Source organism: Hypomesus nipponensis, chromosome 6 (assembly GCF_054491055.1).
Source record: "Hypomesus nipponensis isolate SF chromosome 6, ASM5449105v1, whole genome shotgun sequence".
Lineage (NCBI taxonomy): Eukaryota > Metazoa > Chordata > Actinopteri > Osmeriformes > Osmeridae > Hypomesus > Hypomesus nipponensis.
Genome location: NC_140366.1, coordinates 12,673,673 through 12,699,589, shown reverse-complemented (window position 1 = coordinate 12,699,589; position 25,917 = coordinate 12,673,673). Strand labels below are relative to the sequence as shown.

Genomic DNA, 25,917 nt, shown 5'->3' with positions numbered 1-25,917 from the left:
TTCCTCACACGTACCTTTAAGACAGCTTCCTATCACGACACTCCTCCCAATCTTCCCTCTGCAAGCAGTAAAAACTGCCACATGACCTGTCTAGTGGAAGGAAGTAGCTATTTTGCTAGCAGCAGTACCAGCGCGAGAATCCCCGTAACCAACAGAATATAGTCACTCGCCCTCCCGCAATCCAATTCTATCCCGGTTGAACAATAAGGGAATATAGATCAAACGACATGTATTTCAAACTTTTCTTCGTGTCATTAGTTCTGGTTGGTGCAACAACAGCTGCCGACGCAGGTAAGTTTCCGACCTCTCCAATCCCATCTGCCTCGCGCTCTGCTTGCATAGAAAAGAGCTAGCACTAACATTTAGCAAGCTAACACGCGTCGGTTGACGTTTTAAGTGTGTATGTGTTGAATTTCGATGCAGTTGTACAAATATTAGTTGAACGCATAGTTTTCTACTATGTATTAAGGCTGTCAACCCTATTCACGATTTCAAATGAGTTATACAGTACATAAATGGCTAACAGCACAGCCTCCTTATTCGTCACTGAACATTCAGTGACCAACACTGGCTTGATTCTCTTAGCTAGCAAAGTCAATGGTCTTCCACAAAAATCAAAATGTATTAGTAGGCTATATGACCATCAGTAAATAACTTCCTACCCGTTGAGTGTAAAGTACAGTTTGTGGATTGTAAATGAACAACAGTTACTCAGATTCTCTTTTTAGAAAGGCTGCTACATTATGTAAGGTGTAACAGCAGACCTAGCTTAGCTGCTTCCCTCTCAGTTGCGTCACATTAATTTATTGTAGAAACAGCTCTCGCCCTAAAATCAAATGTCAAGCCAGTAATCTTGCTGAAATCGTAAGCAAATGTTCATCCTCGACACAGGAAAGGTCCAATGTGTAGCAGGACAATTTTTAAAATCATGATACTAAAAGTTTCCTTGTCACAAACTTAAACCCGTGAATTCTCTCAGTCTCAGAATATGATTTTGAATCCTTATTTTTCAGACCAATGTCTTGATTTGGACTGCAACGCCTGTGGAAACCTGCCTGGGTGTCAGTGGATGAATTGCACATGTGAGTATCTCACACCTGGGATTACAAATTACAATCAATCACATTGTTGGATATGTAAACCCTTCTGTCCTTAGACACAAAAGCTTATGTCAGTCGCTTCAATAGTTAAATATTTAGCCTACCAGTAAAAGATGGAGATAGTCCACTCCTGGTTAAGAGGACTTGAACAGGGTTGCTCAAATCACTTTTTCGGACACTTTTCCCTTTACAGTGTCACAATAGGTAGCCTAGTTAGAATGAAAATGCCGAATTAACCTCTTCATCTGACATTTCACAAAGAAGGCTAAATATCTTGTGGTCCTTGGACCAGAGCACTTTGCTATGCAGTAATCTCGTTTATGATAATGATAATGTTGCTTGATCTACTACTAGAATAAATTAAATCTGTGGCCCACACTCAGGAAATGTACACAGGAGGCAGATTTAGTTATAGTTGTGGTTGTCATTTAGTCTCTATGGTCATTGGGCCTAGAGCTCTGAGTAACTCTCGTATTAAATAGTATTGCTGTAGGTTTGCAAATGACTGACCAGGTCCTCTCTGGTTTCCCTCTTGAAACAAGTGTCACAAGGACTTTGCTATCTTAGTGGATCAATGCTTTATCAGTTTGTGGAAATGGGATACTATTAATGTTACCAGACTTTTGAATAGAGGTTAGGCTGGCAGATTTTTAATTGGTGGCCAGGCAAAGATCATAACTGGCTACCGCCTCAGAAACAGACAGGTGAGCAGGTGTGTTGTTTCCTTGTGGGATTGGAGTGGAAATTCATAACCGACTGGGCTGGACTGGACTTGGATTTGTTGCAAGAAGGTTTGCGCGAGGGAGGATGGTGTGATTATCTTGAGTACATGTTGGAGGAGGCGAGTCTTGTAGTGTATTCAGAGGAGACCTCGAGCCGTCTTGTGAAAAGACGAGCATGACGTCAAACTATGGTGCTTAACAAAGATAAATGTGTATGTTGACAGGCGTATGTAAATTGTGACTGAACACACAGACAGACATAGACAAGCACACAGGTGGCTGTTGTGGCACTGTGGTCATGTGGTGATAATTATTTCTAAAGAACTGCAGGAGACAGGAGAGGAAGCCAGAGGATGAAGCACACGAAAAATGGCACTATCCTTAGAAGGAGAGAGCGCAAACGAAAGTGAACAATGGGATAAAGGACCCAGAAGGGAGGAGATTATTTAATAGATCGAGATTTTAAAAGCACAAAATGACAGAACCTGTGACGTGAATCTCTTTCCTACATGTTACACTTGCTACAAACAGGAAACCTGACAGGAAACTTGGCATTTTCCCAGCAGTAGTGACTGGGTGAGCCAGGTCCAACGCCCTCCTCCTGCTTGGCCTCCCAGTGTGAACTGGGCCCGACTGGATACTATTTCAGCTCTGTGTGGTTCGACAGGACTGACCAGGTGTTGCCATAACTCTAGTAATCGTTTTCCAGTTAGACTGGTGAAGTGGAAGACAAAACCCCAGCATTGTATTGTTGGGCCTTTCTGACTGTTGAGCCACTGGTGAATAGTGCTGAAATACAGAACAGGGGTTGTGTGTGCCTTCTGTTTGTGAAGCAGGTAGCAAGCTGCTCTTGAGAGGTTGTATTCTTCATGGTTTATTATGTTTTTTATTATGTTACATTTCCTGTTTTTCACCTGCCAACTGTTGCAGCAATCAGGTGACTCATTTCAGGTCAAAGTTCAATTGATGCATTTTTATAGGTCACATGATAAACGGTTCAAATACCAACTCTCTCTCGCTCTCTCTCTCGCTCTCTGTGTCTAACGGTTTGGCTGGCAAATTTGACTGAACAAACAAGATGTAGAGATCTGTCATTCTGGGTCTTAAGACTTGCTATACTATAAGTGTGTCACTGACCATAAATTTGTCTTAAGGACGGGTGTGGGTTCCCAGAAAAGTGTTATCAGGTTTCCCACAATCACCCCAGCTCAGAGTCCACTGATTCACACACCACAACTAACAAGTCACAGCCAACAGATGCTGATCCTAACCCCAGCTGCCCTATGCTGCCCCTAACCCCAGTGGGACCAGCAGCTCCCTACAATCTCCACCACGCATTAAGTCATAGACCAGCTCTAAGGCCTCTCTCAAGCCAAACAAGAGATCACTGATGAGGTATGAACTCAAACAAGACGTCTGAAAACCAGAGGTAACAATTCCTGCTGGATGTGTGGGAGCTGTCTGTGGATGTGCTGTTGTAAAGAACAGGCGGGTCAGATGAGCTAGTGCCCTGGGCCAACTCTACCCCACTGTTATTACCACATCTATCTCTGGTCGGGGGATTTAGTGTGAACAAGGCTTTGGCGTCACTAGCACGTTTAGTTCTGGAGGCTGTATTATAATGTGGCAGACCTACACAAACACACACACACATGCTTGTGTCCAATCAGTGGGTAGAAAACGATACACAGCCTTATCATATTGATTATCAGCCTTGAGGCAGTTTCTCAGACAGACTATGGTCTGGTTCTGGAAGCTTCCTGTAGTCCTCTCTGTAGCTCTCCAAACCCAAGCAGTGAACCCGTGCTTCTGAGTTCACATTCACGTGCGTGTGTGTGTGAGCGACCAGTGGAAACAGTCTACTTACAACACAGCAGATAGCTTCAGGGTCACTCTTGTTGCTTGGCTGGGTGGCCGCAGACCCCCAGGTAAAGGCCTAGGTTTGAGAGGGAACCATATTGATATCTGGCCGTGTCTACCTTGGCCATGTTGATGTCTACATGCTTATGTTGTCTAGCTGCAGGAATATGTTGATATCTACCTAAGGTAATATGTTAGCGAGGCATGCATGGTGGAGACTTCTTCAGTGGCCATGATGACTCAGTGCTCTGTCCTCGGTTGCCTAGCAAGCATGTCATTGGCCATGTGAAGGTCTTTGTCACTCTGATAAGCAGAGAATATCAGACTGACTTGTTCCAGTGGAGGATGGTAGCAGTGTGTTTTGTCCATTTCTTTACGTAGTTTGATTCAGGTTCCCTTGAAATGTGTGGTCATGAGTTGTGGACGGGGATGTTCATAATGTATGGACAATGACACATACAAAATGCTGTAGTTACAAATCTTGTAGGAGAATGCCCTCTGTATTCAGGTGGTGACCAGTAAATGCTATCCTCTTTGTTGGCCTGAATGGAGAACTGGATGACTGGCAGTCAGGCTAGCAGTCAGTCTCAAGTTGCCAAGGGAGAGTGTTTTGGAGAGGCAAGATTTTTTGGCAAGATTAAGTCGTCACTTGAACCACACATCTCTCAGTTCCAAATTTTCTTTCCCTCTCTGTCTCTTACTTGTATTACACAGCCATAGGCCAGGGTTAGCCTATCAGCAGTGGAACCACAGAGGGAGCCCCCTGAACATGCAGGGTATGACTCAGGAGTTTCACAGTTAGATGGTCTGATGACAGTGACACGAACACAGCCACACACACACACACACACACACACATACTGGAGATATTATAATGCATGACCTTTTTATGGATTTTCTTATGTTCAGCGTAGACCACAATGCCTGTACCTCAGAACTGTCTTCACTCTCAGGCCTGATTGGGGTCTTGTGTGAACACGTGCCGTGTGCCGATCACATGTTGAGACGTTGATCTCCAGATGTGCTGACATGTCTTCTGTGTTTGTGCCCTGTGGTCAGTCAAAGCTACTCCCGGTGTCAGCAATGTTTCCTGTGTGAATGCGACCAGCAACCCGGAGATGTGCTTGAACTCCACCTGTGCAGGTAAGGACAGCATCCAGTACCATCAGCAGGTCCAGGCTGTCTGGAAGCAGACACATAGAAAAATGCAAAACAATGCATCTTTCCATACAGTTTCTCTTGGAGAAATCATTGATAGGATATGCTTTGGTGCCAACTATAAACTTGAATATGTCCTGCTCAGTATCACTGTATATCAGAGATTACTTCAAGGATGTGGTGAAGGAATTCAAGAGAATGCAATAGGGGCCTCACTAGATAGAATGGCACTTTCAAATCTATGCTACTTCCTTTATGTTGATCTTCTGTGCCTCTTCATGTTGTGATGCCACCTGTTTCTTTGTGTGTCAGTGTTCTTCAAATGCTTACCTCCCTGAACTTCATCCATGCCCTCCCTCCCTCCTTTCCTATTCCCATCTTCACTCATCCTGTTATTGGACCACAACAATTTGGAGGGTGTGAACGATTTTGTCAGAACCTTTGAAACCGAAGTCCTACAACTTGTTAACCTGGTGGTCTCTCTCCTGTCCCCTTCTCACACTCTGTCCTGGTGTTAATCACCTCTGCAGCTACTGACCCTCCCCCTGCCCCGACCACCGTCCCAACCACCCCACCCACTACTATTGCTCCTAGCCCCACCCCAACCGCCAACAGCACTAACAGCAGCACAGTGGCTCCCACAACAGGTTAGTCCTGCCTTGAAGCTTTACCCTGACCCTTGACCTTTGCTTTCACTTGTGGTTCTTTGGTGAGCGTACATTTTTGTGTTTGCAGGAACATCTGTTAGTGGCTAGGACTTTTCTAGAAGGGGCACATTGAGCTCCCAGTGTGTTCATTGGCTTAAATGTTGCTTTACTTTATTTAGGCTGCTGACATTGTGTACCGACACACACACACACACACACACACACACACACACACACACACTGGGTCTTGTAAATGGGGTTGTCCTGTCAGTGAAACTAAGATGGTGGTGTAATGTAACTAATGTGAGCTGACCTTTGACCTGACCTTTGACCTGACGTGCCTCTGTTGCGCCCCAGCTGCTGCCAACATCTCCACGGCAGCTCCGACCACCGCCCCAAACACCACCGTCCCCATCCCCGTCTCCACGGCCCCACCCTCCAGTAAGTACCTCCACCTATGCTAGAACAGAATGGTAGCACATCACACAAGCAGAGTTTAATACTGAACTCACACTTGGCCAGATCGTCTCTAGATGACACACAAAGGAAACACTGACTGTATTGTAACAGACTGCCCTTATGGAATTGGTTACAAAGTTGTACTTGAGATATGATGGTATTGTTGCACTGTCCTGTCCTATAATATTGTAGTTAAGATGTCTGGTTAAAATACAGAGCGTTCCTTAGCACCAACTACTGCAATACTTTTAGAGCTGTGCACTTCTGGTCTTTGATTATCAGCTGTACTTGTATGCATAATATGAACATTGCTTTGGATATCTTGATACTTTAAGACCCTCATTCTCGAAGTGATGTTACTGTGTGTGTGTGTGTGTGTCTGTCTGTGTGTGTGTGTTTTGCTATGTGTGCTGTCCCATGGTGAGAGCCTCCAGTCACTGGGCTGTAGAATAACCTGCATCTTCCTTCTCCAGATGTCACAGCAGCACCAGTAACCCCCACTTCTGGCCCACATAAGGACTCAACGTTCGACGCGGCGAGCTTCATCGGGGGGATCGTCCTGGTCCTGGGCCTCCAAGCTGTCATTTTCTTCATCTACAAGTTCTGCAAGTCTAAGGACCGCAACTACCACACCCTGTGAAGCAGCGCACCTGACCCCCCTCGACTAGCCCCCCCATGTGCCAACTAGAGTCTCTTAATAAACCCCCTACACCCACCCAGCATGCATCTCTCCCCTACCCCAAACAAACAGTGTTTCCAAGTCATCTGTCTTTTAAACCTCACCACTATTGCCCTTGTGGCATTGAGCTACTTGTACTAGTTTGTGCTTGAGGCCTGCTGCCTTCCTCTACTTTTCTGCCCTGATGGGCACTCACACTCACCTGGGTTATGGATTACATACTGCACACAAAAACCACAAGTCGCATATTCAAGTACAGATGACATCATATTGCCCCCCACCCTCCCATGCTGTCTTCCCTTCTCCTACCCCATCATGTGGTTAGTCATACTGTCAAACTCGCTTTCCTTTGTGCTGACTGGAGGAAAAAAGCTTAATTTACAGCTACACCCCCCTCCATCCTGTAACCCATAGCTTCATTTATTTAAATGTTTCACCCGTCTGTCACTTACAGAAACATTTCAGTTGGCTATAAAATCAAGCCGACCTTTCTGTTGGGTGCATAATGGTGCCACAGTGTTCAGAGTGCCTACCAAACCTCCATGCAATTTTTCTGATAATGTCTTGGAAACACTGTTTGTGTGAGTCGCCACCCCTGTCCCCAACTACTGTGTGTTTTCACAGGCAACTATGGATGGTGGAGCATGGCTTCTATTCTGGTTGAAGTCTATAAACAGATATGTTTATGGACTCGTCTAACTGAGTACCATAGATAACATGAAAGGGGGAGGGGGTAATGCACAAAAAAATTACAACCAGGAAATGGAAGCGGTGCTCCATGGTCCATCCAGACTGAAACCTGCCCTTTGAACAGAGCCCTCCGGTGTGTGAGGAGTCTGTGTTAGACTCTCTCCATTGGGCACACCGTTGTGCATTTGACTCAGTTGACCTGCCAGGGATCACAATGACCCTTGACCTGCACGTGACAACATCACATGCCAACTGTCAAATGAGTAGCTCAAAGCAATAAACCATGTTGACACCCAACACCCCCGAACTCCTCCCCCTCAAACACCCACCCATTCCCCCCGGTCTTGTCTCATCTTAGCCGACTGATCTATCAATCGAGGTGGCCGCCCATGACAGAAAGTAGGTCACCTCAGCATCAGCCAAGTTCAGACATGATCGATGGGTGTGTGGGGTCAAGATGAAAGAGAAGTCTAAATGATTAAGTATAAAAGCATAAAAGTATAATTCTACGTATGTCACTAAGAGAAAGAGGAGAGAGATCAGAACAGTGTGTACCTTCTCAATGTGGACAATGATAGCAGCAAAGTGCCTTTAATGTTTAAATGTCCAAAGTGACCGTGATAGGATAGGATGAAAATGATGCTCTGCCTCCTCCTGGCTGAGTCCGTTGTCATTGGTGGATGCAGATGTAGACGGGGACGGTATCGCGGTGCTGATATTGGTATTGGAGCTCAGAGATAAACCCTAGTTACCCAGCTGGACTGAATAGCCTTTTATTACTGAAGAGTTGAAGATAAAGTAGTCTTGTATTGAATGAAGACTTGGTCTTGATGAATGGAAACTGATTTATAAGTTAGGCCCACTGCCCCTTTGGAGAGAATGGAAGATAGTGTTTCATGGCCCAGAGAAGTAGTGTGAGTTTCATTGTGTGGTTTTACATCGGATTGACCCACCCCGTTTCAGACTTAGAGATCTGCTCTTAAATTATTGTGTCTGGATTCACTATTTTCTTCCCCTTTTTGTCTTATTTCCCCATGGGCAGTAGCATCCTAGTGAGCTCTCAGTCTCCTCAGGCTGACTACTTGCAACAACAAAACAATGGTTATCTGTCAGAACATCAACATAGTTTGGCTAACAAGTCAAGTGTTTTGATTAGCTTGCTGGTAACAGTGAGATTTTTCCCTTACCCACCTCATAGTCCATAGAATTGCCTTGTTCTGGCCTTTTGTTACCTCGAAGATCCAATTGTGTTGAAGTTGAATGGTATTGAAGTTAAAGAGTTCCAGGTTGCTTTGACTTTCTTGTTAGTGTTGGTTTGTGGTGGCTTGCCAGGGATAAGACTTCTTCCTTTTCTTTGTTCTGACTTCTTTTTTCCCTTCTTTTCTCTAATATTGCATGTCAGATACGTGAAATTCTAGCGGATTCTTTAGTTTTCTATTGGTGCATGTTCTTTCTCTTGGCTGAAGACATGTGAAAGAACCACTTGATTCACTTCTCTATTAGCCAGTATGCTACAGCAGAACACGTCTCCGTTATGTGGTTTGAAGCCAAAGTCAGCAGTCCTGGTCTGAAACATGGTGCATTGCACTGACTAAGCTGTTGTATTGTACTATTCTTTGCCTTGTCTTATTTTAATATTGCTGCCAAAATCCTACTCAATTACACAAACGCTTGTCACGTAATGTTGTGAAATATTTGCCAAATGATGGAAGGACATAAACTAACAACTAATGACCTTGATATTTTTGTTCTGTGTTATGATAACTATGAAGTGCAAGTCATTAAGTGCATGTCTTCTTTGGCCTTGGTCAGGCCCAGACTCTGGATCACCATCATCACGCCTTTTAAAGATCCACCCCCAGTCACCTGATGTTATTAGGCTATGTGCCAAAGAACACCCCCTCACCTCCACCGCCACCGGAAGGTTTAAGAACCAGTTTATATTTGTCTCAGAGCCATCTGCTTCTATTCTCAAACAATAAACAGTGTTTCCTCCTTTCAAAGGGAAGGAATAGGTTAAATGCATCAGCAGTGAATAACTGCTCTCCCTCCTTTCCACTCCAACTTTTAACCAATTAACTGCTGCATTCCTCCGGCCCCGGCGGTAAGATGTGGGATAGCATTATCTGCGTTGCCATCCCAAAACAACCCCAGTGTCCATAGCAACAGGTACAATTACTCCTTTTTTCCCCACTCTTACAGAGTTAAGCCACAACCCCTCCTTGCACCTCTTGAAGAAAAGTGCCTTACTCAGTTGAACATGTATACGAAGGGTTTTTGTTTGTTGACTGGCGTTATCACATCCACTAAATATCAAAAGGGATTTGGCACTTTCTGAACCCCTTGTTGAGAGTGAAGTCAGTAGATGTTTTCTTGTAACTGAAAGCTGCTTTGAATGTCTTTATTTTATTCTTGCAACCACCATTTCAGTATCCCAGACTACATTTTGGGAGAATGACCAAGCAAGAGCCACAGAAGTATAGGGTTGCTACCTAACTGGTCACACACTGGCAACAAACATTTCATGATGACTCGACCTGCATTCCTACCAGAGTGGATTCTACATCCTAGCCTGGAACGTAGCGGTCTCTAAACATTTGGTGCCAGCAAGATCCACCTGTCAACATCTCTGGTGTTTTCTTGACTGTAGATGCATCTTTATGGCTCTGTCATTAGTCCCTTACCTGTGAAGCTGACGGTGGCTAAAAAGGCCTTTTAAATTCCCTTGCCTTGCTCTCTCACCATGTGCACATATACAGTACAGTCATGACATGTCCAATAAAAGCCCAGTACTCGTCTGATTGCTATCATTTCCTAGCCTTGTTTTGGACACAGAGGTTATGAAGACATGCCGATGCCACAGATCTCACTATGCTAATGTTTTATGCTTGTTTTATGAGGTCCTTTTCTCTGGAGTTTTGTTGATGTTTTTTTCTTTTTTTCTAGTTTTGCAATTAGTTTGAAGATGTTAAATCAATAAAGTTGTAATAATGTTATACGTCGCCTTCATTTCTGTGTTTACTGAGTTCTTTACATAGGTAGTGACATTTTCATGTTTCACTTTATTTTGTAAGTTGTCTTCGGAACAATGCTTGTTTTGACTTTGGACTGACAGGAAAGCATTGTTTCCATTGAACAGCTTAACCAGTGTTCTTTGCTGACACGCAATAGATACCGCCAATTTGTATGTTTATGATTACGTGGCATTGAATCCCACTCTTGTAAGAGAGTTGATGGATCCAGCTGGAGAGGTGAGCTGAGGTGCTGAGTCATGGGTTGGAGGCCAGCTCCAAAGCCTAGCTTTTTTTTTTTTTTTTTTCACTGAGGTCCTTTTCCTCAGTATCTACTTGGTAACACAAACAGGATATTCCAGAAAACAAGTATAGAGTAGCGCTGTCATGGTCAGTATGCAAAACAGTGACTCTGGGACTGTGGATTTGTGGATAAACCAAACTAGAAATTAACCCACTAGGAAATATTGCACTTCTTTCTTGTGCGCGCACACAAAAAGTCTGCTATCTCCCATTGTCTCAAACAGGATACATAGCCAGTACCCAAGGCCATAACAAGTTTTGCTTACTTGGCAAAGAGTTCAAGTTAGACGGGAAGTGTGTGCATTTGAGGAAGACAGTAATTATGTGCCTGTGAGTATTTGCATGCAGATGTGCATTCTCAGAAGTACTCTGATACATATTTGTGACACCAGTGGTGCTCTCCTACAGAATCTTACTAGCCAAGGCTGATCCCTTCTTTCCCAGAACCAAAGCTGTTGTCGTTCTATGCACCCAGTAGCATGTCTTTCTGCTCCATGCTGCTTTCCATGGAAAAACATTGTGACGCCCTACACTTAGTCCTCCCTGGACAGAGATGGTGAGCCACACAGACTCTATTTCAGTCAGGCACATGTCTTATTCATGACCCCAGCTGCCCCATTTCACAAGACAGTCAGAAATCCCTGGGCCTGTGTTCCTCAGTGACCAGTGTACTCAGTTTAAAGGCTTGTTCTAATCCCAGGCTGACAGTGAGTCTCCTGAGCTCACTTGTGTGCTATGAACGGCTCCACAGTGTGTCAGAGTTGTTGGAGGCTCAGAGACTTCCCAGTGAACCAGCTCCTTCTTGTGTTTGATGCGGTGTATGATGTTGGAGATAAGAGTTCAGATAGTTTGTATTGTTGGCACACCCACAGTGCCAGGACCGGCTGGCATGGGAGAGATGGCATAACTTGGCCCACCTACACAGACCCTGCTACTGAGCTCATCTGCTTAATGTTCAAGGCAATAGAGCGTCAAGATGGAGAGAACTTGGGTGGCATGGAGAAGGGATAGGAGACATATGGGTTTGAGGTAAATTAGTGAGATGTGGAGTCCTGAGGAGTGAAAGAGGTAGGCAAAGAGTAGTCTGGACCTCCTCTGGGTTAACAGGATTTTCTCTGCCCAGCTCCCCATTACTAATCTAATGAACCAGAACAAGACAAAGCAATGGATTCACTGATTTTTTTCCCCCTGTACTCCTCTTTTTTGCCATTCACTATCTCTTTCTAACACAGTGAGGTCCAAATTTCACAGGACACCATAACCTGTATCTAATGGCCTAAGAGCCTGTATCAGATATCCGAGGGTTATGGAAGTGAAACAAACTGACCATGAAAATGTGTGTGTGTGTGTGTCATCTGATGTACCCCCATGATGAGTAAAGAGGCTGAGGAGTCCAGTCCGTCCTGCTGTCTTGACCTTGTATACAATTTGACATATTTCAATCAATTTTTCCTGATCTAACCAAACACACATGAATGCAAACAATGAATCAGCAGTTGGATATGTTCCAACCTTATACAAGGTAAGAGGCACTCTCTCTGATGTGGTTGTGTACAGTATTCCCGGTGCTTTCTGTGTAACACTCTTGTGGTCAGACTTTAGCTTATCTGCTGCTGTGGTTGGCCATCTGTTGATGTTGACACAAGCTCCAACAGATGCTGTGCTACACCTGCAAGCCTCTGAGTGATAAGGGGGTTGCATAACCATACAATGTTTTCCTTGTTATAGAGCAAGATCTCTTGATGTGTCAAGTGTGACCAATAATGTGTGGAGGCTTTGCTGATAGATACCTACTGCTGTTAATCAATGTGGACTGAGATAGAATCATGTAATTGCTGCCATCTTATATTGTCCTTTTCTATGAATATGAACATTTATATTTACATGCAATACAAATGCAAGATCATATAAAAACCTAACAAAAAGAGCAATGAAGTAACTTTCCTAGCTAACTACTGCCACCTAGTGTCATGGTAAGAGTATTGGATCATACATTTACTGTACTTGGGGAGTCACAGCAAGCTCTCACATTGCTCAGGTCTAGAGCCTAACCCTGCTAACTTGGCAGTCATCTGGCCTGGTCCTATAGTGAGCCTTCAGAGAGGCTTCACATATCTGGAGAAAGAGGGTGTACACATTAATTAAGACAGAGCTTAGTATTTGCCCAAAACATACGAAACACTACGTTAATCAACTCAAATCGCATTTATTTTATATGATATCTGTGCATGTACAATACAAATTAAATACCAAAAGTATAAAAGCACACAGAAAATAGACAAATACATAGGAAATGGACAGAATCCTCTACAGCAAATGATTTGACTTCAAACATCATACATTCATTTGTCATATTCAGCCTAAAAAATATACATATAAAAATAGTAAACTATTAGTTTGGCAAAGTACAGAGTATGACAGAGTGCTGAACGAGCTGGTCCTTCCCAGCCATCCAGTCAAAGAGTAGATCCTTTACAAAGAATCACGACTACGGTTCAACCTCTTTATATGGTCAATGCAGGACCACATCTCTACTCCAACATGACTGAGTGACAGACAGCAGTGTAGACAATTCCATCTTTCCACCATGGCTACCACTTTATTGCAGAGACCAGCTCAAGGTGCAGAGGATGAGGAAGGAGGAAGACGTGTGTGGAGAGCTAATGCAGGGTCTACGACTCCCAGCGGACATCATCCTTCCTCAGACTGCTGCAGAATCTCTGGGTCTCTCTGAGGAGCCGCAGGTTCTCCTGATTGGCCCCCTCCCGTCTGGACGCTGCCTTGACCGGGGAGGGGGCCGGCGCTCCGCCCCCGACCCCTCCCTTAGTCCTGCCGTCCTCACTGGTCGCCGGCCGCCGCGGAGCATGCTGGGGCTTGTTCTGTGTGAGCTTGTGGACCTGGGAGAAGACGGGAGACAATATTGTTTATCTGGTTATCTTCCTATGATCTTCATAGTCTTCCTATTGTGCGCGTGCAGTACGTACGGTCTCCTGGTGTTTGCGCAGCTTGCTGATCTGGGCTCCCTTCTCCTCCATCCTCTTCACCAGCAGCTCCAGCTCTCTCTCCAGGTCCTCCCTCAGTTCCAGCCTGCGCGCCCCATCTATCTGACGAACGAGGTCCTGGTGCTCACTGGCAGACACACGCAGACATTACAATGTGTGCACAGTATTCGCATGTGGTACTAGGGGCTATGTAGATGCCCTGAGGTATACTTACAAGCTCATCTGTCCTAGTTCATCCTGTAAGGCCAGCAGCAGGTCTGAGAGTGAGCCCAAGGAGGGAGCTGTGTGTCCAGGCCCAGGGTCCTGGCTGGGGGGAGAGGGGGAGGAGCACAGGGACTTGTGGAGCGCCCTCCTGGCCGCACAGCCGGACCGGCGCACGGAGCGCACCCTCTCGCACAGCTGGGGCTGGTGGTGCTTCATCATGTGGAGAACACTCTGCATGTTGGCGTGCACTGAGTGGCTGGGGCTGGTCGACTGACATGGGGAGAGGGTGACGGGGGGGGAGAGACATTAGTGGTGGTAACATGCAAGTCAGTTACAGAGAGATGTGTCCATAAGTAATTGACCTCCACAATATATTCAAAGGCTCATGGGACGTGATATAGTGAACCTAGGTGAAGCTCAGACTCACCGTCCCAGCTACGAAGGGCAGCAGTTTGGCCTTTGGGACACCTGGTGGCGCTATGGCATCCTGTCTCGTGGAGCTGCTTTTCTGAGGGAGACATGCCAAGACAACAGAGTCATGTTTAATGGCAAGACTGCATGTAGATTCCTCACAATCTTGGTTTATCCTTCATGCTTTTCTTTTGTGTAATGTCCCTGCCATTACCATCAATGTGTCTTATATCGCAAAAAACATTCAGTACATATCCATAATAATCCATCAGTTTTTCTCAATGTGTAGCAGTGGACGTACACTGGAGGTTGTCTTAGATTTCTTCTTCTTCTTCTTTGGTTTGACCTCCTCAAAGACCGAGGGACACAGACGGAGGTTGCTCTCCAGCTCCCTCTGCAGCTAGGGACAAAAACAGCACCAACAGGGTGAGTTACAGGACAGATCCCCCACAGCTACCGAGCGTGTGTGAGAATGACAGGTTATAGATACCTCATCTGCTTTCTCCTTTACTAGTTTGCGTTCATGTTCCTCTGCCAGTAGTTTCTGTTCCATCAGCTCAATCTTCCTCTGAGGAAGAGGAGAGAGGAATAGGAGAACTAAGATAGCCTGACATTCTCCAGCACAATGACAGGACACACAAGTTCCAGGCAAACGACCCTTGAGAGAAAGAAGGAGACAGGTGGTTTCTGGTTGTGTTGGAGAAGCTCACTCACTGCAGCCATGGACTGAGTCTTGTTCAGTTTCAGACACTCCCTTTCCAGCATCTCCAGCTTCTCCAGCTGGACGTGGTCCTCCGGGCTGCTCTGCTTCCACTGCCTCTGGAGGGAGGCCTGCTGGTGGGACAAAGACGCAGATGAGGAGGCTCCACACAAGTCCAAAGACTGGAAGCATTTTCTGTCGAGTTCAACAAGTGCCGGCTTTGTCTTCTCCGGTCTCTGATCTCAAGCCGGCTGAGTGGGAAGGGCGGCGCAGACAAGGAAGAGAACATCACCTGTTTCCCGGTCAGAGCGTTCTTGTCCTTCTCGGCGTTCTCCACCATCTTTCTCATGAAGTCCAGCTGCTTCTCCAGAAGCTTACAGCGGGCCTCAGCCGACTGCAGCTGGCCCACCAGTTCTGTTTACGCACACACACACACACACACACACACACACAATTGGACATATCAAATACAAGATGGACTGGGAATCAGAGATCCCACTTGGGCTCCTGTCTGCTTCTGCAAGGTGCTGGAGCTCTCATAGCTGTGGGCAGCCTGGGAGAACTGCATGACATTCCTAACCTGATCTTGATAAAACTCCATAATGCTGTACGGGTGAAGATGAAAGCCAAGAAACTTTTGAAATCACAAAAACAAATGTAATGCTTAGCCAGTTAGTCAGCTAGCCAGCCATCTTGCCTACTGTAGAGTTCTGCTAGCTTCTCAGCAGTCAGCAGGTTCTCACTTTTTAAATTTCCCTCCACAGCTTTTCCTTTACCGCTCCCTGGTTCCGCCTGCGCACTAGCGCGTTGAGTTGAGGGACTGAAGTCATATATATTTCTGTTGTGTAACATTTTTCACACATACGCCCCCCAACCCCACTAAACGCACGCTCTGTTCAGCTACCTTTCTTCCTGGAGACGTCAACTTCTGCAGAGCTGTGAGGATGCTGCTTCTGCAAGGTGCTGGAGCTCTCATAGCTGTGGGCAGCCTGGGAGAACTGCATGACATTCCTCTCAGCCTGCTTCCTCTCCAGTTCCAGGCGCTGGATCTTTTCCTGGAGGGTCTTGAGAGCAGTGATGACAGCTGCAGGATACATGATACAACACACTGTTAGTCTTCAAAGAGCAGACAGAAACCATAGCATCAAAATGGTTTTATATTTGTTGTCAGATATTACTCAAAAGCTTGGTTTGTATGTGCAAGTCATGGAGGATTATGATATTATTGACTATGACATTAAGGACGATGAAAAAGGTTGAACTATTTATTTTCAACCTTTACTGCCAGCATCAGGTGTAGTGCGGTCCGTGTTCATGTTGTTGGGATGGGGAGTAGGAGGTCCCTGCACACGTGAGGGAGGAAGAATCCTGTCCGGGGGCTTGTAGTAACTCCCGATGTAACTGTTTTTGGATGGAGAGTCTAGAACCTAGAACGGATTGAGACAGTGGACTTGTAGAATAACATCGAACTAGCCTACTTCAAAATTACACAATGAATTCACCACACTTATATTGAACGAAATGACAACATCACACCATTAGCTCCGGTAGTGTGGGAACTAAAGAAAAGCGTACCAGAGCTAGAGCTAGCTATCTAGTTATATAGCTGGACATGTGTCGACACAGTTTGAAAAAAAGCTTGGAAACACACAACGAACGTTCCAGGAACACAAGCCACAAGCAAAACAAAATTGTTTTAGCTAATAAAACCTTTGACGTAGTTATGTATTGTAATGTTACTGCACTAGAGCTAACCCCAACGACATGACATGTAGCTAGCTGACACAAAAGCCATCAAGTTCGCTATTTTAGCTAGTTAGGTAATAACTTTAGTATAAATAAAGTTGCTAGAATGTCTTTCTAACCTGATCTTGATAAAACTCCATAATGCTGTACGGGTGAAGATGAAAGCCAAGAAACTTTTGAAATCACAAAAACAAATGTAATGCTTAGCCAGTTAGTCAGCTAGCCAGCCATCTTGCCTACTGTAGAGTTCTGCTAGCTTCTCAGCAGTCAGCAGGTTCTCACTTTTTAAATTTCCCTCCACAGCTTTTCCTTTACCGCTCCCTGGTTCCGCCTGCGCACTAGCGCGTTGAGTTGAGGGATTGAAGTCATATATATTTCTGTTGTGTAACATTTTTCACACATACGCCCCCCAACCCCACTAAACGCACGCACACACACACACGCACACACTGATATTTGATCTATGTATAGTTAAACCAAGTAACAGCGTGGAAACTAATTAAGTCCCTTAGACGACATGAAAAGTTATTTCTCAAACACATTTCCCTTGGTTTACTCAAGAATCAGATGTGTGTCTGTGTCTTTCTGTGTGTATGGGCCAGCACGGTGATCACAACACAGCTGCTTATGAAGTATGTGTGGATAACAAATAGGCCTACCATGAGTCAGCAAGATATAAAAAGAAGCAATCTTCCATCAGGAGCATCATTCAAGTCTAGTGCATGTGACTGCTGCTTGACAGGACAGACTGATGTTTTGTACTGCATGGACCCCTAGCCAACATTTTCCTCCCCATCGAAATAGCATCATCCTCTTTATCAACCAAATATGCATGCACGACCTAACTGTGTGTAATACAATTATGGAATGATGAAATGTGTCAAAAAAAACTATCACTAGTGTTTGATATTATATTGATCTATGCCTCTAAACTGTTAAAATAATCTCATTTCACCCATTGTCTTTGTTTGCAAATACCAATGTATTTTTTCACGAATGTGCAAGGATGTTTTCTGATAAACAAGAAGGAGAGGGGGGGGCACCGACTCCCGAACATTTTGCCAGCAAAACCGGGAGTTGTAGTTTTAAATAGTCACATTTAATTAGCTATTGAACGATCGAGCGTTTTTTGAAAGAATCAAACTCCCATGGACCCTTTGCTACAATATGAAGAACGCCTTGTACAACGCTCATTGGTTGAGATCTACATAAACTCCGCATAGGCTGTCGTATTTGTCTGCCGATTGGACGCTTACTTTGTCAATCAATGTCAACCCAAGTCCACTGTGTAGAAATTCTGTTTCGGGTTATTCGATGCAGAGCGAAGACGTCCCACGGCTGCAAAACTTACCGATCTAAATAATGCGAATAAAGTAAGAATTTTTCAATGGCACTCTTTGTTTCTCAGTTATCCTCATATATGTGTGTATGGACTGATTCCTCTGGCAATAGTTATATATCCTTATTGTTTGTCACCTTTGAATGGGGGTTTGACTGAGTCAGAAAGAATTAGAAAAATGCAACATCGACTGTATGTACTGTACTTGTTTTGGTAGCGGGGTGTTTATTGCAGCTATGCAAATATGTAGTCCCTCCTTAGACGTGGAACAGCTTTCATGAAATGGAGATTGAGACAAACACAAAGTGTTGCCATGATCATTGTTACAATAAACAAGCGCAAACGTTTGTGGAAAGTTGACTTAGTGTCCTACTAAATGAGTGCACAACTGCCTTACTATTAGTTTGCTAAACAACCTCTGTTATAGTTTTTGTTCATGAACGGGGAACATTTTTCTTCATTTTGCTCAGTGTGCTGTTCTTTCTATAGCCCAACAGGAGGAATTACTAGAATATGAATATGATGGAAGATCAAGAGGACCAGGAAGCCGCGGGAAGATGGGATGCGCTTGGCAGCCGCGACGCTAGCTCCAGGGACGCGGCGATGGAGCACATACGTCAGGAGGTGATGCGGAAAGTGGAAAGCATCGGTCCAATGCCAGTTTCCGAACCCTCGACCCCCGCCGGGACCGGGCAGACTACGAGCGACTTGAACGATGTCTTGGCCCGTCTCCTCATGCTATCCAAGCGTTGCCCCTTCGTTGATGTCAAAGAGCGTTGCCTGTGGCTTCTGCAGAGTGTACAGGTAGGACCTATAGCACCATGAGCGCAAGTCACTCACTGTGACCCTCAAGTTTTTTTCCTGGTACTTATTATTTAATCTCCCAAAAGTGCTCTACATGTCATAAAAGCAAATGTGCTTTTTTATGTGGAAGTGAAACAACGTTTAAGTGAGCATTTACCAGGCGTTGGATTTTATCAGCTGGATACAAACCCATTTAGCCAAGGCAACATGGTAATTGTTCTCCTTGTGTGTAATAAGCTTACAGTCTTTCAATAATGCACTGTTATTACCTTCAGATTGTTGCATTATTACATGTGTGCTCTGGCAACGTATCACTATCCGTCACTATTAAGGTTTCACCCGATGAGATCTTGGAGCGTACACTTACAGACTTATCAGGGGTGCACCACGGCTGGAGTCATAAGCAGCTGGTATCATGACATGATTCAGGGGTAGTTACAGGACGTTATCCTACACAGAGCTAGAAAGCCAGTGTACTTAGCAGACCTTTTATCATCTCCCTGCTATAAGCATTGTCTGAATCCCAAACAAGAAACTGCTGCTGCAGATGACAGGTTATCCAGAGGCTAAAGACTGTTTCGAGTTGGGATTATACGGAAGTGTACTGTATGAGGAAAGAGAGAGGGAGAGAGGGATAAAGAAAGAGAGAGAAAAAAGAAATAAAGAAAGAGAGAGAGAGAGAAATGATTATAGAGAAAAAGGAGGACAGAGATAGAGGCAGAGAGAGACAGTGGTTTATACTGTGTTGCACTGGGGTGGTGGGTAGTGCACTGTCTGGTATTTCTACATTGTGCTAAGCTGTATTTGGAAGGCCTGCCAGGGCTGCATTTATGAGTCTGCTCTCCAGTCCCACGTTTTCACCCCTCCTTGTCTGCGAATGACAGTCTACATACAGTCCACAGTATGTAGACTGTCCACTCCCATCATGTTATGTGCAACCTGTTTTTAACATGCAAAGACAAGATAACAAGGCTGTGTGTATACCTTCATAAATGTTTGTTCTGTGCCTTAAAGAGAGGATTTGGAGGTGGATGTAACAAATATGATGACAAACACGGTATGCTGTGGTTGAGTAGAGTGCATGAGGAGCATGCATGGTGCATCATGGCAGCTTCCACACTCAACTCCGGTCATCTCCTGGCACACCATTGATCTCGCTATAATTTCTTGCAAAGGGAACACAAAACAATGTCATACTGCAGTTGTTTGTTTTTCAACCCCTACTCCCAGCTCCCCCGCCCCACCCCCTTCCCCAACTGCCTTGAGTGGGTATGTAGGGCAAGCAGCCCTGTGGGTCGCAGTGCTGGGGCGAGTGTGGTGTTGTGTTCCCCCAGGGTCGAAGAGGGCTAGAGGTGAAGGGGTGAAGGGGGGGAGGTCTATAAAAGGTCCATTGGGGAGGGGGCATTATGGTGGTACTGGTGGTGGTGGTGGGGGGGGGGTTGGAGGGGTTGAGTTCCCACAACACTGGGGTTAACACTCTGGGGGCAAAACTGCTTAGCTACGCAGTTTAGCGGGCCTGGTCAACATAAGCAGATTCCGCCATAAGGTCACTAAGGGCTCGTTTGGACAGGGTGTCTCATTGAAACCTGTTGACTCAATGTATGTTGGAGTGCAGTGCATGCATGCATGCACGCACACACTCTCTCTTTCTTTCACAAACACACACACTCTCTCACAACTGCACTCACTCTCATAAACACACATACACTCTTACACACACACATGCTCTCTAACACACACAGACACACACACAAACTCATACTTTAACACACACAAACAATAGTGAGTATTTGTTCTGAGTCTATGAAAGGGGTGGGCAGACTAAATTGGCTGCTTGTCTGAGGTTGCTGTGTTCGCTGGCCTTGTGGGATGAAAGGCTCTCAGTGCTGGCCTGCTGGACACAGACAGGAGGCTGTTTCTCTGGGTTATGTAGGCCTAATAACACCATTGTAGGCTAGCCCTCCAGTCCTAACCTGAACAAGAAGCAAGACAAGACCAGCTTCTCACTGTTTTGATGTTGAGTAGTGAGCCTGGGTTTAGTTCTGTGTTTGCAGAAGGGAAGAGAAAGGGATAGAAACCCAGCCTTCTTTTCCTGTGTAATCCCTTGGCACCCGAATAGGTATAGCTTTCCAAATAGCTTTCAGACTATCCTCGTCTGAAAGGAGCAGCTCTTGCCCAGGTTCAAGTGGAAGTGGATGCAGGAAGATCTGAGCCCCATGATACCTTTCATTTTTTACACATACTTATTAGATCATTATGTTTGTTCAACTGGGCTCTGCAGCTCCGGTCATAAACACTAGAGTGTGATTAATTAAATGTGTGACATTGACCCACAAACAGACCAGCCCCTCTCCTTAGGAAACTAGGTGGGTCTAGGGGTGCTTCCTCTTTGTTGTTGTGGTTTTCTTTTTGGATGGAGAGAAGTGTGTTTTTAATGGGACAGAAGGTCTTCTTTTGTCTGACTAGAGTAGAGACAGCACCCGGGAGGTGCACAGAACAGGGCTGAACGATGCTTTGCTAGTTAGAAAACTGCTGGTGACATGGATAGGAGATTAGAATTCGAAGAGGAGTGTGTGTGAGCTATTTCGGTCTTTGTTTTGTTTGTTCCGAAAGAGAGAACTGTGGACAGATGCTCTGCTCTCTGCTGCAGCTTTCTGAGAAGGCTCAGTCTCTTCAAGTTGAACTGAGATCAGTTCATAGAATCTGAGTTTGTTTCAATGTAATAATGGTGGCAGGACGTTACTCCTGATCCTTTGTTTAGTGTGTGTGTGTGTGTGTGTGTGTGTGTGTATGTGTGTGCGTATGTTTGTGTTTCATTATTGTGTGTTTCTCCTATTTTTGCTTATGGTATCAATAGAGAAGGAAAAAAAGAGGGATAGAAAGAGAGGGGGAGTGAGAGGAATAGAAATATGGGTAGACAGAAAGGGAGAAAAACAGCAAGACTATATGACAGAGGAAGTGAGAGAAACAAAGAGAGGGAGAGGGTGAGAACATGAGGAAAAGAGAGGAGAGGGAATCTGGGGTGGTTTGCTGGATTATCACTACTGGCAGAGCTCAAACCAGGTCAGACAAATTACATGGAAGGGTGAAAACAAGAGGGTGCAGCAACATCTAGCCAGCCAGCCCAGACTACAGTCAACCAGCCAGTCAGATTACAGGCCAGCCAGTCAACTAGCCAGTCAGCCATTCTCCAAACCAGACTCATAGCCAGCCAGCAAATCAGCCGGCCAGACAGCCAGCAAGCACCTCCAGTCAACCATCTAGTTCAGCCAGGCAGCCAGCCAGCCCAGCCCCACGACCTTTGGCACAGTAACCACACAGCGAGAGAGCGATGCTCCATGGATGGAGGGATGAGATAGAGAAATAAAGCCCTGGATTCACAGCTGCCAGGCAGGAGGGAGGGGAGAGAGGGAAGGAGGGAAGGCAGGCAGAGGGGTTTGGGGCAGAGGGATTTATGGGTTTCTAGAATAATCTATATGATTATTAATATTATGTTATACATTTGTATGGAAATTAATTTTTTTTCCTTATTTTTTTGGTTGAAACTATGCATATATTACTTTACATTGTTATATTTCTATATATTTCAAGCTATGCATACAGTGCCACTTGCAAAGGCTTGTGAAAAGATCTTGTCTCAACATGTTTAAGTAAAGGAGACTTTCACATTGAGTCTCTGTTCATGGGAAAGCCTGTGGTTTGTAATAAATGGCTGCAGTGGTTAGGCCAGGCTTTGAAATGTCTTTACCTCTAAGCTGTGGCTCATTCCAACACAATACACCATGACACCCATGCTGTAGGCTTGTTTGAGACAGATATTATTGATTTGTCTTTTCCTTAAGGGTGCCTTAGCACTTAAAACATGCATTCAGGATATCTCCAACCCACTCTCTCTGCTGCCTCCATCATATTATCTCTGGAAATCCAAAGATCTTTTCATCCCGGTATGAAGGGAAGAGAGGGAGAGAGAGGGGAGAAAGAGATGACGAGAGGGAATAGGCTTTTGCAGTTGTAGGGGCAGTTGCCACGGTGCCAGGGGCATGAGGGGCATGATGGGATGGCCTGTTGGCATGGTTACAACAGGGCTGTCCCAGGCCTGTGATGGTCAGAGATATTCAGAGATTGAAAGGCGGAAAGAGAAAGGAAATATGAAGGACAGAGGGAGGGAGGGAGGATGGTCAGACCAAGCAGGATGGATGGAGCAAAGCCGTAAATGTCAGGGATGTAAAAGGGGGGCCATAAAGAGAGTGGGAGAAAAAGGAGCTTGCAGTGGAAAAGTACCAGCTCCCTTCTACTGCAGTCTAGAGAGAGAGGAGGAGAAGCGGAGAGGGGGCAAGAAAGGAGAGAGATGGAGAGGGAAATGGGTGGAGGATAGAGAGAGAGTGACGGGACAGATAATAAAGAGGAAAAAGGAAGGAGGAGAAGAGAGAGTAGGTAGATAGAGATAAAAAAAAGGAGGAGAAAGGGAGGGAGAAAGAAATAAGAGGTAGAGAGAGGTAGAGAGAGAGAAAGGATCGAAAAACAGGTTGACGGGGGGTTAAAGAGATTGGGGCAATAGAGGGAGCGAGTGAGGGGAAAGAGTGGTGGGGGGTGGTTGGGGAGAGAGGGGGGGGTAAAGAGCAAGAGAGAGGAGGACAAGAACGGGCCCCAGGGAAGTGTTTGTGGAATGAGAAGCAGACCAGAGAGGGATAGACATGCATACTGACGAGACTGGACCAACGGATGGATAGAACACACACACAGACATGCTGTTGGCCTCTCAAGATCCGCACTGCCAACCATGCCATACATATTAACACACACACACACATCCCACACACGCCTAACCATCAAAAAACGATTAATTTGATGGAATGCGTGGTGGGATCACTGGCAAGTGATGGTGTGAGTTAAAATGGAAAGCACATTTTGGCTTGAACCTTTGCACCTCTATCTTCACTTTCCTCTAGACAGAACAGAAGACAATAGAGATGATTTAGTATTGGTTTAACTGTCATTAGGTGTACATGATAAACACTCTGCAGTGTGTAGGGGTGAACACTAGAGGGAACCAGACCTCCACAGGTAATCCTCTCTGCAACGGCCTCTTCTGGAGGGCTGGAATTTTCCATGCTGGAGTCTTACATGCATGCAATGACCTGCGCATTGGTTGGTATTTTCTTCCTCCCGTTGCCCTAATACATGGGCCAACATCCAATGTTCTGTTTAGAGTTGTTTGTTTCTGGCTGTGTGTGAGTTTGTGTGAGTCTCTTGGGTGTGTGTTTCTAGCTTTGTGTGTGTCTTTGTGCATCTTTTGTCTGTATGTACGTGCATTTGTGTGTAACTCTAGCTGTCCGTGTGTTGGTGTGTGTCTCTAGCTGTGTGTGCATGTGTATCTAGAATGTCCCTGTGTGTGCCCCTGTGTGTAGTATGTGCAGTATAGGGATGTATGTATGTGTGTGTGTGTGGTATTGTTTCAGCCTCCCTGTAGAGTGGTTGTGGGTATTGTGTGTTTTCCTCCGGTGTATTGTCCCAGGCAGTGTGTGTCTATGTGTGTGTATGAGAGTGTATGCATGTGTGTGAGAGCATGTTTGTACGTATGTTTATATTGCAGGGGCCAGTTTGTCATGAAGCTGACAGTTTGACACCTCAGGCCCCCCTTGTTCCCATAGTCTCTCACCTCTGACCTTAGGTCAGCAGTCCCACTTCCCCACTCCAACAAGACCTGGTCACACACTGTGTGTGCGTCCCTGTGTGTATGTGTGTTTCTCATAGAATCTAATATTAGGGCACAGGTTTAGAGTCTGTGAGTGTGTGTGTGGTGTTTGTGGTGTGTGTACAGAGTGGGCCTATGTGTGGTGTGTTATTTTTGCTTCTGTTGGTTTAAGGCAGGAAGTCACCCAGAGCTGTGTGGCTCTGGTGCACTGGACCCTACTGGGGGTATTACGGGTGAAACTCAAAACTGATACTCCTCTCTGCACTTTCAGAGCTAACTACTTGTCTGAGTATGAAAGTGCAGTATTTAGTTCAGCTATAGATGTAGTTATTTAGGTTGTGGCTGTGGGTGTTGTTGCTAGTGTCATAGTTGTGGGTCCTGGGAACCTAACCCTAACTGTACCAAAATACCCCTGAGGGGATGGGACACCCTGGTGTGTCGGTCTGCATGTCTGTCTGAAGTTAAAAGCAGTGTGTGTGTGTGTGTGTGTGTGTGTGTGTGTGTGCGTGTGTATGCGTGTGTGTGTGTGCGTGTGTGTGCGTGCGTGTGTGTGTGCGTGTGTATGCGTGTGTGTGTGTGCGTGTGTGTGCGTGCGTGTGTGCCTGTGTCATCCCCGCGTGGTGACAGTCATTGCCCCTGGACACGCCATGTGAGTCTTGTGTGTCTGACGCAGGGCAGTAACACACTATTGCAACTCACACACACATTCACTGAACACACACACTTACACGTGGACAGACACTTTACCAGATACACACACACACAGACTGGCAGACACACACACACTAACAGACACATGTATCAGGGAGGAAGTGATGGAGTTCCTCTTTTTTCAGACCAGTCTTTTGTTTTACGAAGGTAAAGGCTTGAAAAAAACAAAAAATGGATCCAAAAAAGTATCTGTTTTTGTGTCAGATTATGTTGAATTGTTTGGGCACATGGGCCTGTGCGTGTGTGTTCTGTTAGTGTGTTTTATTACCCTGTCTCAGTCACACTGTGGCAACTTATTATTAGATTTGTTTTTGGTATGTGTGTGTGTGTTTGCGTGTGTGTTCTGTTGGTGTGTATGCGGGTTGACAGTGTGAGTGTGAAATATCTATAACTGACATTTTGGTATGTTGGCTTGTGTGTATGTGTGTGTGTGTCCAATAACTCCTGATAATCAGTACTGGTTGTCCTAAACCAGCTAGGGGTTTGCTTCTAAACACAATTTGTTACAACCCCCCCTCCGACACGCCACTCCAGATAACCACAACCAAGCAGTCCAGTAGAGTCCAGACTTGACACAGGAACACACTCTTACCACTACAACAGCCTTTCTTCAGTGGGCTGGTCTCTGGGATTCTTGGCATGTTTTAGTGATGCATACAGGATGGAGTACTGACAA

General features: G+C 45.4%; 3 protein-coding genes across 7 annotated transcripts in view; 2 read left to right on the top strand and 1 right to left on the bottom strand.

Annotated features, from left to right (window-relative positions):
- The first annotated feature begins 32 nt into the window (after positions 1 to 32).
- On the top strand, positions 33 to 10,311 carry cd164 (CD164 molecule, sialomucin). Its single transcript, XM_084699807.1, has 6 exons — positions 33 to 291; positions 1,014 to 1,082; positions 4,742 to 4,825; positions 5,371 to 5,487; positions 5,845 to 5,928; positions 6,420 to 10,311. The coding sequence occupies exons 1-6, from the start codon at positions 228 to 230 to the stop codon at positions 6,584 to 6,586; spliced, it is 585 nt and encodes a 194-aa protein (XP_084555933.1). The 5' UTR covers positions 33 to 227; the 3' UTR covers positions 6,587 to 10,311.
- Positions 10,312 to 12,815: 2,504 nt separating this feature from the next.
- Positions 12,816 to 17,107, bottom strand: cep57l1 (centrosomal protein 57, like 1). 5 transcript variants are annotated; one of them, XM_084699232.1, is made up of 11 exons: positions 16,975 to 17,107; positions 16,223 to 16,373; positions 15,851 to 16,030; positions 15,239 to 15,360; positions 14,961 to 15,080; positions 14,737 to 14,814; positions 14,548 to 14,646; positions 14,263 to 14,343; positions 13,846 to 14,105; positions 13,614 to 13,758; positions 12,816 to 13,526 (listed from the first exon to the last, which is right to left on the bottom strand). In XM_084699232.1, the coding sequence occupies exons 2-11, from the start codon at positions 16,260 to 16,262 to the stop codon at positions 13,302 to 13,304; spliced, it is 1,350 nt and encodes a 449-aa protein (XP_084555358.1). In that variant the 5' UTR covers positions 16,263 to 16,373; positions 16,975 to 17,107; the 3' UTR covers positions 12,816 to 13,301. The 5 variants fall into 5 exon arrangements, with proteins under 5 accessions (XP_084555358.1, XP_084555354.1, XP_084555355.1 ...); XM_084699228.1 differs by lacking the exon at positions 16,975 to 17,107 and adding an exon at positions 16,812 to 16,959; XM_084699229.1 differs by lacking the exon at positions 16,975 to 17,107 and adding an exon at positions 16,812 to 16,959 and having other exon boundaries at positions 14,961 to 15,077.
- Positions 17,108 to 18,529: 1,422 nt separating this feature from the next.
- The window catches only part of sesn1 (sestrin 1), a 36,783-nt gene continuing 29,395 nt past the window's right edge, over positions 18,530 to 25,917 (top strand). Inside the window, exon 1 of the mRNA XM_084699226.1 lies at positions 18,530 to 18,835. Within this exon, the coding sequence (XP_084555352.1) occupies positions 18,545 to 18,835 (291 nt within the window). The 5' untranslated portion in view covers positions 18,530 to 18,544. The remainder of the gene's footprint in view (positions 18,836 to 25,917) is intronic.

What these genes read in the sequence shown, in the direction of transcription:
- cd164 (XM_084699807.1), top strand. Translation starts at nt 228, where the DNA reads ATGTATTTCAAACTTTTCTTCGTGTCATTAGTTCTGGTTGGTGCAACA. An exon ending in TCAGTGGATGAATTGCACAT is followed by an intron (nt 1,083 to 4,741) that starts GTGAGTATCTCA and finishes CCCTGTGGTCAG; the next exon opens with TCAAAGCTACTCCCGGTGTC. An exon ending in CTCCACGGCCCCACCCTCCA is followed by an intron (nt 5,929 to 6,419) that starts GTAAGTACCTCC and finishes TTCCTTCTCCAG; the next exon opens with ATGTCACAGCAGCACCAGTA.
- cep57l1 (XM_084699228.1), bottom strand. Translation starts at nt 16,832, where the DNA reads ATGGAGTTTTATCAAGATCAG. An exon ending in ACCTGATGCTGGCAGTAAAG is followed by an intron (nt 16,031 to 16,222) that starts GTTGAAAATAAA and finishes TGTATCCTGCAG; the next exon opens with CTGTCATCACTGCTCTCAAG. An exon ending in ACGCTCTGACCGGGAAACAG is followed by an intron (nt 15,081 to 15,238) that starts GTGATGTTCTCT and finishes TTGTCCCACCAG; the next exon opens with CAGGCCTCCCTCCAGAGGCA.